At 39.3% G+C, this 18,338-nt stretch overlaps 1 protein-coding gene across 1 annotated transcript in view; it reads left to right on the forward strand.

Annotated features, from left to right (window-relative positions):
• Window positions 1-8,238, forward strand: part of LOC137601298 (CUB and sushi domain-containing protein 3-like) — a 237,255-nt gene extending 229,017 nt beyond the window's left edge. The window contains exons 66-70 of the mRNA XM_068323436.1: window positions 1,528-1,686; window positions 2,091-2,203; window positions 3,398-3,485; window positions 4,513-4,654; window positions 5,802-8,238. Coding sequence (XP_068179537.1) covers window positions 1,528-1,686; window positions 2,091-2,203; window positions 3,398-3,485; window positions 4,513-4,654; window positions 5,802-5,961 — 662 coding nt within the window. The 3' untranslated portion in view covers window positions 5,962-8,238. The remainder of the gene's footprint in view (window positions 1-1,527; window positions 1,687-2,090; window positions 2,204-3,397; window positions 3,486-4,512; window positions 4,655-5,801) is intronic.
• The last annotated feature ends 10,100 nt before the right edge of the window (window positions 8,239-18,338 follow it).

The raw sequence follows: 18,338 nt of genomic DNA on the forward strand, positions 1-18,338 counted from the left end.
TACTTTTCCTTCTTGCGCTCGTACGCGGCCTCGCATGTGTTCCTCCCATGGGACTCTCAGTTCCACCATGATTGATGCGATGAGCCACCATGTTGCTGGCTCATCGCTGTGATCTTGTAGGTTTCCTCCTCCATCTTAGCAACTTCAGAGATCACCAGATCCTTCCTCTCCTTCACGGTGCTTTAGACCAGGTCTTTGGCGCTGCTTCCCATCCTAAGGCAGACCTGCCTGACTGTGTGAAGCCAACAATCTCCTGGTGCTTCAACCGCTCCACTGCATGGTCACCTGCTTTGGATGCATTCCACATCCGTCCAGTTCTGATCTGAGGGTTGGCAGCTTGTATTGCCGGGTCCGCGGAGTCCCTCAGCTCGAAGTGGAGCCGCACCTTCTCCTTTTTGTACCCCAGACTGATGGACTGCAGTGGGAGCTGCAGGGTGTTTCTCCCAAACAGTGCCGTGGTGGAGAGGGATCGAGGACGGCCGAGCCACTTCCGGATGAAGTTGTTGGCCTTTGCCTCCAGCTTTAGGACCTTGCTCATGGTGATGTCGCTCAGCTTCAGGGGCCACATTAGGCGGTGGTACAGAGTAAACTGGTAGCACCACACTTTGAACTTCCCTGGTAGTGGGCACTGGTCAATCTTGTGCAGGCGCTCTTGGAGGTGGGTTGTGATAAATGTTCACTTAATGTGAGCTGGTAAGTAACGAGTAAATGTAATACAATATGAAAAATGAAAGATGTGTTATTACAAATGAATAGTCAGTGGCATAGTGGAGCTATGGGTTCCACTATTGCGCTCACAGCAAGAAGGTTCTGGGTTTGAGTCCTTTCTGTGAAGAGTTTGCATGTCCTCCACGTGTCTCTGTGGGCTCTCTCCAGGTTCTCCAGTTTCTTACGACCTCAAAAAACATGCAGCTTAGGTGGATTGATTAGTCCAAAAAGTGTGGGTGAATGCTTGTTTGTCTTTCATGTGGCTCCGCAATGCACTGGCAACATGTCCGGTGTATACCCTTCCTTTCTTTCATAGCCAGCTGGGATAGGCTTATAAACATTAGCGCTCAACTCAAAGCGCTGCTGTGCTATCTCTGAAAGACAGTCTGTAGTACATGTAAACATCTAAGCACTGCTTTAACATTCCCCTGATGTTGTGATAGTGATTAATGATAATAATGAAGTAAACATTTGATAATTGTTCTGATTGTTATTATTAAACATAACTGACTCATAATTTCCTTGAAAATAATTACCAGTGAGTAATGAATCTGCCATATAAGTGGAACAAAGTGTTTCATGAGTGTCACACTATCAAAAAGTTCTGCCAAGTTCACGGAGTTATCTCTTTCAGAAAATATTCAATTATCATTAAGACCATAAGGAAGGTGATATTATCTCAGCTGACTGGGGGGGTGAGGCAGGGTACACTCCAGGTGCAAAGCCAGCTGGAGTGTACGAAGCCACATGTAGACAGAATAAGATGTTATTTCAATAACATTAAGTAACATTATTTATTTATTTTTTTCTCTCTTTAAGTTCCTGTCAACATATTTGCAACGGATTTCATCTGGAAGGGTTCCTATGATTACAAAGGCCAGAAGCAACCGATGACTCTGGCAGTCACCAGCTTCAACGCCACAACGGGAAAAGTTAATGTAACTTTGACCGACAGTAGCGTGGAGTTTCTGCTCTCTGGTGAGTCATCTATAAATCATTCATCTTCTATTTCCTCCCCTTCGCCTCCCCTTTCCTCCTCTCACGACCACTGTGTGTCATTTCCATTTATTTTAAGGCTGTTTCATGTCACTCAGTCAATCACCAAATGATCTCATGCATGAGAGTAGAAATTAACTACCGGCTCCAAAGACTGATGTATTAGTCTGTGCTGACGAACTAACTGCCCACTCAAGAGTCACTCGCCTCCTCGCCTCCCCCTCCCTCAGCAGTTATCTCATCTTGTCTTACAGCTTTTCATCTCATTTGCTTTCCTTTATTTTTGCGCTGCTCCTTTTTTTTTTAAATCATTCCCCCAAACTTGAACCACCTCATGTCTTTATTCACATCATATCTCACATTTCCTCTCATCCTACACCTTGTAGGGGTGTACAAGCGACAGGAGGCTCGATTAATGCTCTTGCTGTACCAGATGAGAGCCCTGTTCCACAGTTCCATGAACAGGATTACCGATGAGTCCTGGGCAATGGATGGATTTGTAAGTATACAGAAGAGATTGACGCAGCTATCCAGGAGTCTTTTGAAAATACCTGAGAGCTGTAACCATCTTTTATTTTTTTATTTTTTTCTGTAGTCTGACAGACAAATAAAATATGTGGGCTATGGGAGCTCTGTATGGAATTCCTGGTTATTCAACCAAATGTTCCTGATTAGTTTTTTTCCTCACCTCACTTACTGCTACTGAAGAAAAAATAAAGGAAATGGACGAATGTATTTGTTAAAATCAAGATGAATCTTTATTCTTGTGGATTTTTTTTGGTTCTTTTAGGGTACCTCATTAACCCTTCATATGTCTGAAAATCTACTCTGTATTGTTTTGCACTTTTCTCTGACAATAATATATGATAAAAGGGATAATAATACCTAATGAAACACTATAAATGTATATCAATCTATTTCACCATTCAGCTGTACTGAAGTTTTAATGTTAACAGAGAGTTGATATTACATGATGTCTTCCCTCCAAAGCTGCTCTTTAAAAAGTGTATAATTACACGTTTTTACTCTGAGTAGCATAGAATAAGTAAGTAAGTAAATAAGTAAGTATGGATTACATATGTCATTACTCTTACTCATGGAATTATAGCTGGTGCTCTTGTCTTAGATATTAAATCATTAAACTTATCTGTTTGTGGCTGCGACAGCAAATTGGTGTATTTTCCACAATAGTCCTACTAGAGAGACAGACTCATCACATCATAAAATTACATTGCAGTTTCCACTCTGAGCTGTATGTCAGATGCAACAGGCGCTCTGCATAAAGTCTTTCAGGATTCCCAGTTTAACAATTTGCTGCATAATATCAGAAACAAACCCAACATCTGAGGGAGCTGGAGCAGCAGAAGAACAATTTTAAATGGTGGAACTGGAGTTCAGCTCCTAAAAAATCTTCAAGTTCCATTTAATAGCGAAGTATGACTGGTGTCTGCACACAGCTGAGCTGTTGATAGCACACTGCACAGCTTCAGCATTAGCGTCTCACTGAACAAAGGCATTATTAGAGTGTAGTCTGCAAGATGGTGTTTGTTGTCATACTTAATACAGTTTATGTATTTTTTGAAGTAATGGAAAAGATGCAACATCCTCTTAGGAGATAGAAGAATCCGAATTCATTCATGCAGTTGCACAAAGTATGTTTTTCCTCCAGATGTCTGTTTTGATTGTTTCCCAGGTGTCTGCCGAGCCTGAGGGTGGCAGCTATGTGTTCCAAGGCTTCATACAGGGTAAAGACTACGGAAAGTTTGGAGTACAGAGACTGGGTATGTGTCTTTCTAAAGTATGATGTTCCCTTACCGTTGGTCACCCCTCCCCGCTTCCCATTGGAATATGAAATCCATTATCATTAAACCTCCATAAACCTTTAACACACATCAGCTGACAATCGACAATATGAAAATACATATTATGTCCGACAGTGAAAAATATGTTGGACATAATAAAAATTCTAAATTTTTTAATGTAGATGCAATTTTAAGATTCTTTAACAAGCTAATACATTTTGTTTGTGTGATGCATTTAATGTTTAGATGTATTTACATTTTTTAAATTACCATCATGGTAGATGCAGATGATATTGGAAAATGTAAAGAAATAATTGTAATTGTAAAGAAATGTTGACATTAATACAAAGTATCTTTCACCATATGATTTTTCTTATTCATCGGTATCTCATTATTTGTGTAACTTTATCCTTTAGTTTATATAAATCCCAAACTACCACTATCACAGCATAGTACAATGTCCACGTTAAATCCCAACCATGAATTAATAGTTCATGCACAACATCTTTTAAATGTGCATAATATTGGCTGCGTGTTTACGGGTTACATACATTTGATTTGTATTCCACTAATACCTAATGTCAAACATGTAATTCCACAGACACAAGGCACAAACTGGATTATTCCCTCTCATATCATTGTCCTTCTTTTTTTTAATCCTCAACATTACTGTTGCCGTCATCTCATGAATGTCTTCAGCTGGATTACCGCAGTCGCTGTGATCATTATGGGTATGATCATTATGGTCGCCATCTTTGTGAACCAGCAGCTGCATCTCTAACTCCTCATCATTGCGGTCATCTTCCTCTTCATTACCATTATCATCATTGCCATCATCATTACCATCATCACCATCATCACCAGCAGATGATATGTATCTTTTTATCATTCTATTATTTCATTTTGTTGCTCCAGTGTTTGTATCATTGTTCCTTAGTACATCCTAAATATTCACTGACTGGTTTTCTAGATGTGTTTGCTAAATGGGATGATTCTTTATCTTCAGGTTTGAGTGTGAGAGAAAATATCACACTCACTGATCCTGAAACCACCGGCTCCACCAACAGCAGCTCTGTTGCTGTTGCTATCCTTGTGCCTTTCTTTGCCCTCATCTTTGCAGGCCTTGGTTTTTACGTCTACAAACTAAGGTGAGTAGTTTTTACTACCACGTCCGAAATTTAGCAGTTACTGTTCATTTCTGTTATGTTCCCAAAGGGGACAGAAAGTCCCAACATTCCATGACTGTGTCCCCTTGCTGTGTTTCTATCTACCAAGGATCAGTTTTACGTACCTAAATGTCTGTAGATTTTTGTACAGTTGCAGCAAAGGAAATGCACATGGATGTGAGGTAGATGGTACACTGTGTCCCACTTCCACAGCCTGCCTCACTGCAGGGCACAGCAGCTTATTTGTGAAAGGCTTTAAAACATGATGCAATAATTGTCGATTTTTCAACATTCAAACTATATACAGTGTTCTCGACGCACATTTTTTGACAGGGGCGCATGATTGTCAAGCTTTAAATGCCCTTCCATTCAACATAAAGACTATTCGCAAATTTTCCATTTCTTCACTTAAATTTTGAACGCGGAAATTGCCATTATGATTTGATCTCGTGCGAGTTTCTCGTCGCAAGATTTACCTAAGGTGGTAGTTCTCAGGGGAGAAAAAAAAACTAATATTTAATTAGAATATATTTTTTGAAAAATTCTTTTTACTTAAACAGTTATGATAGTATTAATAAAAACATGATTAGTTTTTATATCACACTATTGGTAAAACTCAATCCTTGCATACACTTCTACTGTATATACTGTTATTTTCGGATCCATAAACGTCATGTTGGGATGCACACATTTTTCTTGAAACGCATCCCAGGGATGCGCTACTTTGTTGAGATAAAATGAACTCTGCACATATCCACATTTTTAATGACAGTGACATACAGTACTTTCTTGTAGTATGACCACATGATCTATGAATGTAAGTGTAGTGGATGTTTGTCTTAATTTAAACACTATACCTCTCACACTGGTGTATAAACAGAGACTCTATGGCATGCCAATCCTACACTCATTATGTTAGTTACCAGTGAGCTAGCATAGGGCTCCTCTGACTGATCAATTCAACAGTAATTGACATGCAGCTCATTTACCTACTGCAGCTGTCCACACCACGGTGGAATGGAGGGGATGGCAATGTTCTTGTAGCATTGGAAGCAGGGTGGATAATTAGAAGAGTCTATTTCAACTCATATGTAACTTTCTCCCACCCCACCCCCCACCCTCCCTCCAGGAAAACAGATAAAGCGCAGTACACAGGATGCTCCGTCCACGAGAACAACAATGGACAGGCCACTTTTGAGAATCCCATGTACAATACGAACACAAAGGCTGCTGAGGGGAAAGTTGTCCGGTTTGACCCCAATCTCAACACCATCTGCACCATGGTTTGATGTCTACTGAGTAAGACAGACAGACAAAATGAAAGAGAAACACATAGAGGCAAGTTCACATTGTTTGCTTTACATAAGTATATAATATATAGACATTCATATTTTCCTTGTTTCTGATGACATTACAACACAGATTTGATCAGAAACAGAAAGCACACTTTGAGCAACACTTAACGGCAGTTGCAAATGATTGTATACAGTCTTAATGAATAATGCAAGAGGAAGGAGAGGTCCCACATCTTTCCAGTTCTTCCCCTATTTTGGTGAAGTTAAGCACTTCTTACACTCTGTGAGTGTTGGCTTTATGAATAAAGGACCCTCTGGCATATCAACACAAAGGAGTATTTTATGCTCTGTAGTATAAATATAGAGGGATTACTTCACAATGCCAAATGAAAACTTTTAACTTTTTCCTCTCATGAAAGCAGACCCTTAGATCCCTTTTTTGCGTCTCACATTCATCCTGATGAGTTTTTTTCTCTTTTGGTTGCGAGGAGCCTCTCAGCTCTGAGCTGATCAGTCTAATCTTTAAAGTCTGTTTTCCAAGAAATAGACTGTTTGAGAAGAGATGAGGAGCTGGAGAAGTAGCTGCCTCTCTTTTAAAGTGTTGATGCTGTAGTCTGTTCAAAGATTTATTTAAAATGTTACCTTTTAATTGGATGGTACCTCCTACGAACAAAATATATGGCCAGGGATATAATTACTGGAGTGCAGTACAATGTTTCGAGTGCCACTGAGAGTGAGAGGGCTTTTAATTTTATATTACAGGTTCTCTGACAACAGAGTACGTATTCTTCAGAAGAGATGTAGTTGTTAGGCTTTATTTTGGAGCGTGTGTAAAGAATCTTGTTTATGATGGAAATGTTCCGAAGTCTGAAAGATAAAAGTGAGTCTTGTCAGGGCATCTTGTACTTTTTGATGTTTTGGTCATGTAGGACTGTACTCAAACCATCCATGTATTTATTCTCTTCATGAGTTATTCAAACTGTTATGAAAACAGGCTTTTTTTGCTCAATAGGGTTCACAGCTCACTAGGGTTCAGAGTTTTTTTGTGTTCTAAGTAAACCAAAATTATAATGGATAAAACCCTTTTGTGAGCCTGTATATATCAAGAATCTCACAGTAGGAGTTCCTTGGTTGATTTTTTTTTTAAATTGAAACTATCTCAAGTGCACAGTAATAACTGACACATGGACAGGTTTCCCAGAAATTTAGTTAATCCTGGTTTTTAGTAAATCAAAGAGCAAAGACATACCAGTGGGCATCTGAGGTTGGATAAATCTTGCCTTTTTTGACACATCTCCACCATATTTAAAGGGAATTCCAAAATGAAATAACTGATGGTTCCTCATCATCTCTGGTTGTTCATAAAGTGGAGAGTATTTTTGTTTTTTTTTGGGAAACTGTGCCTTAGTAAATAACCTGATCAGTACTCCTACTCTGAGACAACTGATGAATACATGACCCTGGTTTATCTCGCTGACAACAGCTGATATAAATGTTTTTTTCTTTGTCTTAGTTAATCATCAGCTTCTGCCAACAAATGTACAGAATACAAAAAATATTTTGCACACTGAACACACTGAAACACGAGCCACCATTGATGTTGTTATCATCTAAGTCCTCCATATCCTAAAAACAAAAAATGCATTTGCCACCATTTTCCCATCTCTACATCATTGCAGTGCCTTGAATACTGAATGGGCATATGTTTTTGTTTTTTTTCTGCATTAGTAAAACTCTAAATCATCCTAATCTATTAGCACATTCAGCAAATAAGAGGTTATCTAAGGAAAGATCTGTTTTAATAGCAGCTCATATAGTTTCATACCTGTGCATGTTGGCAAAAAGTGATCCAGGGTAGCAGTTGCTGCTACAGGACTTTCTACCACTATGTTGATTCCAGTCATTGCTCTTATGTTTTGTACATTTATACAGTTTTGATACTTGATGGCATTCTATGGCAAGATGTCCTATTGATATGTATTATATTATTATAGTTCATATATTTCTTATGGATGAGAAAAGAAATGCACCTGACTTCAATAGCATACAACACATAAGTCTCAAATCGGAGTAGAATGCTTTTAAATGTGTCACACAATTGTTAACCTGAACAAAAAGCTGTGTATATGACAATGTACATATTGCAAAACTTTTGTAAAGAGATATATTTTTTATGCAAGAAAAACATTTGTAAGTTATTGAATATGTTGTGTAAAATTCCACATGTAAATGTCATGTAAGATCAAAAATGTTTCGTATTTTTTTCTTTATCAGCAATGTATAAATCCTTAATTTATATATTAAATATAAAATAATGATCATTTTTGTTGCTGTTCTCTTTTCTTAAAAGATTTGTTGCTGTGTGTTAGAAACAGCCTTTTATGAAGATTTTAATTAGTTTTCCACCTGCAGGCCACTGCTGGGTTTAGCCAACATAGCACTGATATAATCTGCTGACAAGGGATACTGATCTTTAAAGACTACCTGCAGCAACACATTGTGACCAGTAATCCTTGTTAGCACATGCAAGAGGAACTTCTTCCTCACGCAGTTTATCACAAGTAAAAAGGCAGCCTGATTTTAAGTCCTATCATGCTCATCCCCACACATTCAACAGCAGTCAAACTATCACATAAAGAGCTTTTCTCGTGTCTGCTGGCATCCACTGGAGACTCATTTACGTTGGCTGTCTCCGTCATGTCATTCATTATAAACTGCTTTCAGATTCACTCTGAGAAAGCAAGAGTTGGTCCACACAATAAAACATGTTTGAGTGAGTGTTCCTTTGCATATAACACAAATTACAGTTTGTTTTTTCCCTATTTTCGGACAAGGCGATTTTCTTGATTATTTGTCATCTCTGATGAAGGAACAATTGTTAGGAAAATAAAACTGTTTTTACATATGATTGCTGAGCCATTTAAAGTAAAAAAGGACCTGTGTTTTAATGCCTCTGTACAGTATCCATGGCAAAGGGCATCATAATTGGGCTTCACAATTTAAAAAGGCATGTGTCCCTCCGTATCTCAGCCCATCCCGTGCTCATGGGGGCGATATCTCAGGGAGGCCTTCACGGAATTGCTTCAGACACCTTAAAAATGAAAGTAACTAATGAGATTTTGATGTACAAAGGTCATTGTAACCTCATAAAATACATTATTTTGATGGAGGTATTTTTTTGTGAAATTCCAACACTCATTAAAATTTCACACAAATGTCTAAAGGTTTAAAATTTTAGATTCAAAAGGTCACCATCAGTGTGATATCATAATTCATCATTCAGAGATTTATTGCTATTATTCAACATATCCTTGAATATTGTAACCTTATTTCAAATGTGCTAAAATTTAGAATTATTGACGCTAATCAGGTTTTTTCCTCAAAGCTTGTGTGACTGCTGCTGGACCGAAGACATTTTTTAAGCATGCACACTTTAGACTGCATCTTCTTTGTAGCCTCAGAGTCATTAGTTTTCTTCGTGAAGTGAAGGTAGTGTGTTTATTAGTTTTGTATCACATGTCAGTATGGGCACATAATGACTTTCTTGTTCAAAACAAACCACACTTAATATCTTTAATGTGGTTAGTTCATGCTACACATAGGCAAATGTTATGTGTGTTAATTGCAGCCTTAATGGTTGGCAATGGCAGACATGAGCAAGGCTGTAATTCCACTGTCAAAATTCAACACAGCATGGGAGGAAGCTGTTTGTCAGGACATGATGCAAGTAGCTAGGATGAATCTAACCATGCCAGTCAAAGGGGAGAAAACGCAAGGGCGCCTGACAGAGATCGCAGTATCAATATATAATGTATAAAGAGAGCCAGTTAATATCAAAGGACATGCACTTGAGTGGCAGGATCCAGTTTGATTTCTCACTCAGGTTAAGCTTATACTTTCAACTCTAAGCCCGGGATTTATGTATGGATTAGAAATATTTGCCAGAAGGATTTTTCGTAGAAGTTACTCTGTAGCTTCATCAAGCACATTTTACCCAAAGGGTGATGATGTAATATAAGCTGTTACACGACTAAAATGTCAAATAGGCTCAGGATGCTTGTATGACAGAGTTAAAGGCTTGGTGTAATGTATTAGTAATGTCTAAACATGATTTGACCCTTCAGTTACTCTCAGAGCAGCATACAGACTTCATTAGATCTATTTGTACCTGGAGGGGCATCACTGGTGCTCGACAATGGGCTGTTACTGCAGTTTGTACCATCACATCCTCCCACCTACAAATGCTCCATTGAGATCTGGTGACTGAGCAGGTTAGCACAGTAAGCCCATTTCACTATCCTACTCACAGAGGCATTAGTGGTCTTGTGGCATGGACATGTACCTGATGTAATACATCTATTTGCAGAGGTGCGTGTCTGGGTACAATGAACGGATGTTCTTGGCTGCTTCTGATGCTCAGATAGCCTGTGGCATTCTTCCACTTTCATCAAGGGACCCAGTGTGTACTGTGAAATCACACCTCACAACATTGACAGCCAGCAATATTGACACATTGCATGAAAGATGGAATCAAAATTGTTGTTTTGTTATTTTTTTTCTTCAACACAATGCTGGTTCTCCCTATCATAAAACAGCAGGGACTGTTAATTTGAATGAGTGTTTTTGATCAAATCCCCTTAACAAGGGATCTTCACTCTTTACCTGGCAGTGAACAATGTGATGGATTTACATACAGAAGCAGAAGCTGTGAAGTTGTTGCTTTTCTTTCTTTATACATGTCAAAGCATAATGAGTTGTGCTTCAATGGATCTTTTGGCTCAAATGTGCTGGATTGTCAATTTACTAACCACCCTCACTTTCTCGCTGCAGTTTTTCCCTAATGAGCCATTTTCAAGCACTCTGTTCTCGTTGGCCAAACATCTACAGGATGGTTGACTGTTCCTGGTACAGATGGTAAGCTGTTGAGAAAGAAGATCTTCAGTAAAATTTTAGTTTTAGACTTTTCATAGATATTATGGATTAAAGAAATCAAATACATATTATAGTGTCAGATCTGTGAACTAATTAGCAGCATTTTAACTAATCAAACTGGTAACATTTGTGCAAAATGGAAGTGGATTTTACATTTCTTGGAATGGAAATCAAGAGCAGGATTTATGAGAGTTGGATATATCATTAATATATTCATATAAATATTTAACCTTTAGTTGGATATTGAGAAATACTCCAAAGAAGATCAAAGAGGTGTCTGAGGTAATGGATGTTAAACCGGGGTTAATTAGTGCAATAAACGCGATCTATGATGATGATGATAATAATGATTGTGTGTGTGTGTGTGTGTGTGTGTGTGTGTGTGTGTGTGTGTGTGTGCGTGCGTGCGTGCGTGCGTGCGTGCGTGCGTGCGTGTGTGTGTGTTTGGGGTATTGGTTTTGTATTCAATCCTAACATTTTCTTATCGGGTTGGTTGTGTGATAAGCCATGAGCATGATCCAGGATGCAATTCTATGTTGCTATTACTGGGATGCCCTGCATTTAATTATAACAAAATAATAGAATTAAAAAGCTTTTTTTTTTTTTTTTTTTCAAAAAAAGCAAAATGATCCAAATTTAAAGATTGATAATGTTCTGAATATGATTATCATTCCTTGATTGTCAATAGAGACAAATGATTTCAAACTGTCTTTTGATAACCCAACCCTAACCTTTGAAGGACACAAATAAGGAAGTTTAATGTACAGTAAGAGCCTATTCACAGATTTTTTTTCTGCTTTTAAAAACAAATGTTTTGATCAATCGCACAAAATATCAATAAGTAACAAATCCAGTTATTGCAATATCAAGGCTAGGAGGTGGGACAACAGCTGAATCCACAGGTACTTGCCTTGGGAACCGGAGTTTGGCCAGGTCAAGACTGCAGTGTGGAGTGTGGACTGGTAGCTGGAGTGGAGCCGCTTCATCTGGGCACTGCCAAGGTGTCTGTCCATCATTCTGTCACAGTATACTAGTGTATAAAATGAATGTCCACACTGAGGAATTAATAAGTATAAAAAAAATCTTTACAGCTGTTCGTGCACTCAGATCTATGGAGGATGAGCCATAAAAAGTGTGTTAGCTCAGTTTTAAAAACACACAGCATGGTGGTGTAATTTCATCAGCCCTCAAAAGACTCAATCACAGGAGTCATGAAATCTCCTATAAATCCTGAAATATTCCCCTAAGAAAATCCCAAGAAAAGAAATAAATGCAGCAACAGAACAACAGAGGAAACTTTAGATCACTGTGGCTTGTTAGTGAATAATTGTGCTTCATAATTCAAAAAGGCACGTGTGATATTTTATTCAGGAGGCTTGAACTAGCCTTTCTGCTCAACCTTTCTTTACTTGGGTTTATATCCTATTAATACAGTGATGAACACAAACCAAAACATTGCCTTTAATTTTGAAAACCATTTCTGAAGGTATTCTAGGATGTCATTATAAATAAAATAAAAAGAAATGTATATTCTACAATATTTATTGCTTGTGCAATCTTCCTTGTTTTTGAATGAAATCAGCAATACCAATAAAAAGTATTCTGATTTATTGTATGCAAGCCCTCCCACCTCAACCAGTGACTTGCTCTCCTGTCTTTTTCTTTTATTGTGAAAGAAAATATACCATATTATTTTCTGAATAGCAATATTAATCTTTATTCCAGCTGCAGAGGTAATTTTTTGAAAGAGATGGTATCCCTTTACCCTGAGGAAAGAGTTATTAGTGTGTATTTTGACAGACACTGAGAAGGAAAAAAATGGTTGGGAGCCATGAATTAGAGTCTGATAAATCATTTTTTGATCATGATGTACATAACCTTATATTTAAAGCCCTTGTTAAAAACCATAGGCCTGTGACATTAGATTGATCATCATGCATTCTCTGAAGACAGCGTAACTCATTTCAGCAATAAACTGGCAGGAAGGGTCAAGAACATATGATGCTATGTAATCATACTGTATGTTTGAGCATATTTGCCCTACATGGGGTAATCATATGGTGTTCTCCTTATGTTAATGTGCTAGCTGCAGCACCTTCTGAAAGAGGATGGCTTAACTTGTCTATTAACACCCAGAGAACCTGCTGTGCATGCTGGGGATTTATGCCAGCAATGTGTCACGTTTCAGTACTCAGTACATCCTTACATTTTAGTTGGATGTTTTTTTCTTACTTAGTTTCATTCAGCATTTTCTGGTCAACCATGTGTTTAATTATTCCTCAGTGGGGGAGAGAGCCACTACAATGTGGTTCCCATTAAGACACAGCATCCAATTTTGGAGTCAAGGATCACTGAATGAGTGTGATTGGGATTCCTGGATCAAAAGCATGAAAAGCAAGAAAGCACTGCTGCATTTTGATTAGAGCTTCTATTCTCTAATTTTGTAGATTTCATCTCAGTTTAGATGAATCTCATGCCCCAAAACAGAATTTTTATTTCAACTCTGTCATTGCAAATAGTGGTGTGTGGTGGTAGTTACAATCTCGTCAGATGTCAGATCGTTTGATGGACGGCCCAAACTGTCACCACAGCTTGCTTCCACTGCTGTTGGGCTCGTTGCTAAAATTCAGTTGGGCTGTCTATTTGGACCAGAGCAACACTGAGAGAAAATTTGCATCTCAACCCAGCTTGTTGCCAAAATGTAGTTCTTCACATTCTACACAATGACATTGTGTTCTTCTTGCCCCATAAGTTTGTGTCCTTTTGCTTCAGCCTTACTTGTGCACGGTTTTATATAAACGTTTTAGGCAGGTGTGAAGAAAATGCTGCAAAGTATTGGATGGTCACACCTAATATTGATTTTCTTTATTATTTTTTTCATTGCTTTTGCTCACTTTGCATTTTGTAAATTGATCAAAATGAACACTTGATATTTTTGAAAGCCACATTTATATTTCTTTGCACCATCCTCAACCTTTTTTACGCAGTACTGTACTTCACTAAGGCCAGTGGTTTAAAATGGAAACAATTACTGTATTTTATTAGCAATAAGTGAGAACAGATCCACTCATTTCTTTGTTTTACTGTTGTGTTACAATTTTCTTAAACTTTAGTTTTTGCAGTATGATTGAACAAACTAACAAAACATTATTGAACTCATACAAAGAAATGTTGAATTATGTTAAACTGAAATAAGGAATTATTATGTGTTTTATTTACAATAAAACGAATGAACAAGGCTCAAGCAATTTCACCAAACTTATAGCAAGAAATGTGAAGTAGATTGTCTTTTACATTCACTTGCAAAATCCTTGATGGAACTGAGCTTCCATTGCCCCAATGAGGATATACAGTATATCTCAAATTAGCTGCCAATCCAAAAAAAATCAGCTTTTCAACTACTCCTACAATCATTATGCTGAAGCACAGCATCCAGGCCAGTCAGGGCCAATATAAACATCCTGTTATATAAATTATCTCTCAGCATAAAATAGGAAACAGAATTCACAGAATCTAAAACTATAACATAAAGTATGTGTTATTAATGTGGTAGATACTTCAATCATTCTACCACTAGTACAGTGCAGGACTTAGCAGCATTATTAGATGGACGGACGGACGGACGGACGGACGGACGGACGGACAGACAGACAGACAGACAGACAATACCGGAGGAAATTGCACATATCCACTGCTCAGCCAAACACCAGGAAAAAACAAAACAGGACATACCACAACACATACACTACACTAAAAGACACATGTAGCATTAACAGTAATATACTAAAAAAAAATATATATAAATTCTATAAAATTCAAATATAAACAGTATAAAATTATAATAAATTAAATCCATTTAACCGCGTGCTGACCACGCCACCTTCCCCCCGCTCCTCCTGAGAGAGTCATTGTACCCCCTGATGGCACGGGGCACGAAGGAGGACCTCAGCCTCTCTGTGGAGGTGTTGTGTGACAGCAGTCTGCCGCTGAAGGTGCTTCTCTGCTGGGAGAAGGTGGTGTGTAGGGGGTGGCTGGTGTTGTTCATGATTGCCCTGAATTTAGGCATGGTCCTGCTCCCCAGAACTGTCTCCACAGAGTCATGGCTCAGTCCGACCACTGAGCCCGCTCTGAGGATGAGTCTGTTAAGACGGTTCATATCTCTTTTCCTGGCCCCACAACCCCAGCACACAATGGCGTATGACAGCACACTGTGGACTACGGACTGATAGAACATGAGAAGGAGCTTAGGACAGATGTTGAAGGATGCCAGCGTCCTCAGGAAGTACATCCTGCTCTGCCCCTTCTTGTACACACAGTCCGAGTTGAGTGACCAGTCCAGTCTGCTGTCTAGCTGCAGTCCCAGGTACTTATAGTTTTCTACCACCTCCACCTCACTGCCCTCGATGATCACTGGTTGTGGAGAGGGAGGTGCCCACCAGAAATCCAGCACCATCTCCTTGGTCTTGGAGACGTTGAGCTGGAGCTGGTTCTATTGGCACCACTCCACGAAGTCAGCCACCAATGCCCTGTACGCCCCCTCATCACCATCCCGGATACATGCCACAATCGCAGTGTCATCGGAGTACTTCTGTATGTGGCATGTATTAGAGTTGTGCTTGAAGTCCGATGTGTAGAGGGTGAAGAGAATGGGGGAGAGCACGGTCCCCTGTGGCGCCCCCGTGCTGCTGGTCATGGTAAAAGAAAAACAGTCCCCCATACGGACGTACTGGGGTCTGTCCGTTAGGTAGTCCGTGATCCAGCTCACGAGGTAGGGGTCCACAGCCATGGAGGTCAGTTTGTCCTGTAGGAGCCGGGGCTGGATGGTGTTGAAGGCGCTCGAAAAGTCAAAGAATAGCACACTGACGGCACAGCCCCCGGTGTCCAGGTAGGAGACCACACGGTGGAGGAGGTACAAGACAGCGTCGTCAACCCCAACCTTGGCCTGATAGGCGAACTGGAGAGGGTCCATTGCACCCTGCACCTGTGGACGCATGAGCTTGCAATAAATCTCTCGTCAGGGTTTTATTGCAAATTTATTAGCTGCAATCTGTTCAAAACTGTTGTTGCACCAGGGGTACCAAAGACTGTAGTTGTAATATTGGTCATTAAAGTTTTATTTGGTTGTTAGTTGGTTGCAGTGATAGTAGTAGTTCCATTAGTAGCATTGGTAATATTAGTTATGACAATAGCACCAGTAGTAGTTCTGGTAGTAATCTGGTAGTAGTAACTGTTAGAATTGTAGCAACAGTAGCCTTGCTCAAGGGCACCTCAGCATTGTTTAGGATGGGAACTGAAACCTCCCACTTCCAGCTCACGCTCAAAATGTTTTGACCCCCACTGGTCCCCAGTCCAAGACAGTGGACTGAGCTACTGTGGTTCTGTATTCGTAGTATTAGTAGTTGCAGTAATAGTAGTAGTAGTAGTAGTAGTCGTTATAGCAGTGGCACTAACATTAAGGGCACTACCAAAACTCTAATGGCAGTTTAAGTACGGGTAATAGCAAAGACTAGAATATTAAAACAGAAAATCAACTGGACATTTTGGATTTGCAAGTAATAACATAAGATAATTAAAGTATATTATCCCTCAAAAACATACTTTTTGGTCACAGCATGAAGAGCACAGGAGGACCTTATACAAGTCATGATGATGCTGTTTGAATAAGAGTCCTAATAACAGAAACAGTGAACCACCTGATAACAAAACCTGTTCTCAGATAAACACACCAAAATCTGGTACACATTTAAGAATGACATGTCAAAATGCCTGCTGTACAACCAGGCTACTAACCAGGCAGACTATGTCATAAAGCTGAAAGTGGAACAGGCTGACATTTGACCACAGGATGGTGGCAGTAGTGCTTCCTCTTGTCAGAGCTATACCAGCAGTGAAATGCCACTGTCAGTTATTATTCTGTGGTTGTCATGACTTATGTGAAGTCCATTTTCTCTCTTTGAATGCATTCTGTCAGAAAAAAAAAAAATCCCAGTCTCAAATCTTTTCCGCCCAGTTTCTGATGGGGAGCATCTGACAGCAAATGGTTACATGGCCTCTCCACAGATGAGGCATCCATCTGTCCTTGGACTGCCGACTGACTTTCACAATGGCTTCATTTTCTTTACAATGGCTTACAATTGGTTTACTTCTATTGCCTTTATCGCCTGCAATATTGGACTGGAGATTATCACATTATAATTCTGGTTATCCGTGGTAGTTATTCCTGCATTCTATAATTTACTCACTTAATCTTTGTTTGGTAGAGTCAGAAAAAGCACTGTGCCTTCTCATCTTTGTAGATCTACCCTGCAATGCTGCCTTGGTGTGTTACCCCAAATCAATCGGTTATTTCTTTTCAATTAAGAATAGAGTTTGACCTGTATGTGTCCACCTGAGAGGTCATGGCAGCGGCTGAAGATGGTATTAATCAGAAAATTCACAGCAGCTCTGTTGGTTAAATATCACTTTGTTTTCGCCACAGAAGCCTGCAGGTGTTTTAATTCTGGGTCAGAATAGACCTGCCCAAGCCAACGTTTAGAAATTCAGCAGCTAATGGTTAGAAATGGCTTAAATCTGCATGTATCAACGATGAAGCAGGTTTTACCTGAATGGCAGTGGTAGCTCTATGACATACAGCAGGGGTGTCAAATTCATTTTCACCGAGGGCCACATCAGCACAATGGGTGTCCTCAAAGCGCCAGGTGTAACTTATTAATATAACTAAATGTAAAGTAAAATAAATGTAACCACCCATTAATGTTAAATAACTGAATTTATTACTTGTTCAAGTTACAGACATTACAGTTACACAGAAAACATGTTTGCATGTTTAATTAATTAATCCTTTTAATTTGTCAGGTTATGAAACCCACAGAACTCCATCAATCAAGGATCAGACTAACTTAGTGAATTAAGAAAAATAACACCAAACACAAGTTAGGACATTAACCTTGTACAAAACATTTTTGTTAGAGTTAAAATCGGCTGAATTAATGCATCGTGGGAAATGTAGTTTTTGCTGAAAGAACACTTTTGACCCATTTATTTTTAGACATTCTCTCCTTTTACACTCTCGCGGGCCACATAAAATGATGCGTCGGGCCACATTTGGCCCCCGGGCGTTGAGTTTGACACATGTGACATACAGGGTTGACAGCTCTTCCGAAGCCCCTCATTCGAGTAAGCTGCCCCAGTCACCCTGTGGCAGCCACCATTCTCAAGCAATCCCTTACAGTAGTTACAGCTGTATCATGCTACTGTAACCACCGTCCATTCCAGGATGCACGTCGGAAAGCTGGACATTACGTTGGCACAAGTATTATAGGATATTGGAAATACTGCACTCAATTCTAACTGAAAGCAAGAGCCAGAAGTTGGACAAAAGACCAAGTGAATCCAGTAGACTCTGGCTCTAGAGCCTGACGTAAGAAACATTTTCAAGT

The sequence above is a fragment of the Antennarius striatus genome, chromosome 9, assembly GCF_040054535.1.
Source record: "Antennarius striatus isolate MH-2024 chromosome 9, ASM4005453v1, whole genome shotgun sequence".
NCBI classification, from domain to species: domain Eukaryota; kingdom Metazoa; phylum Chordata; class Actinopteri; order Lophiiformes; family Antennariidae; genus Antennarius; species Antennarius striatus.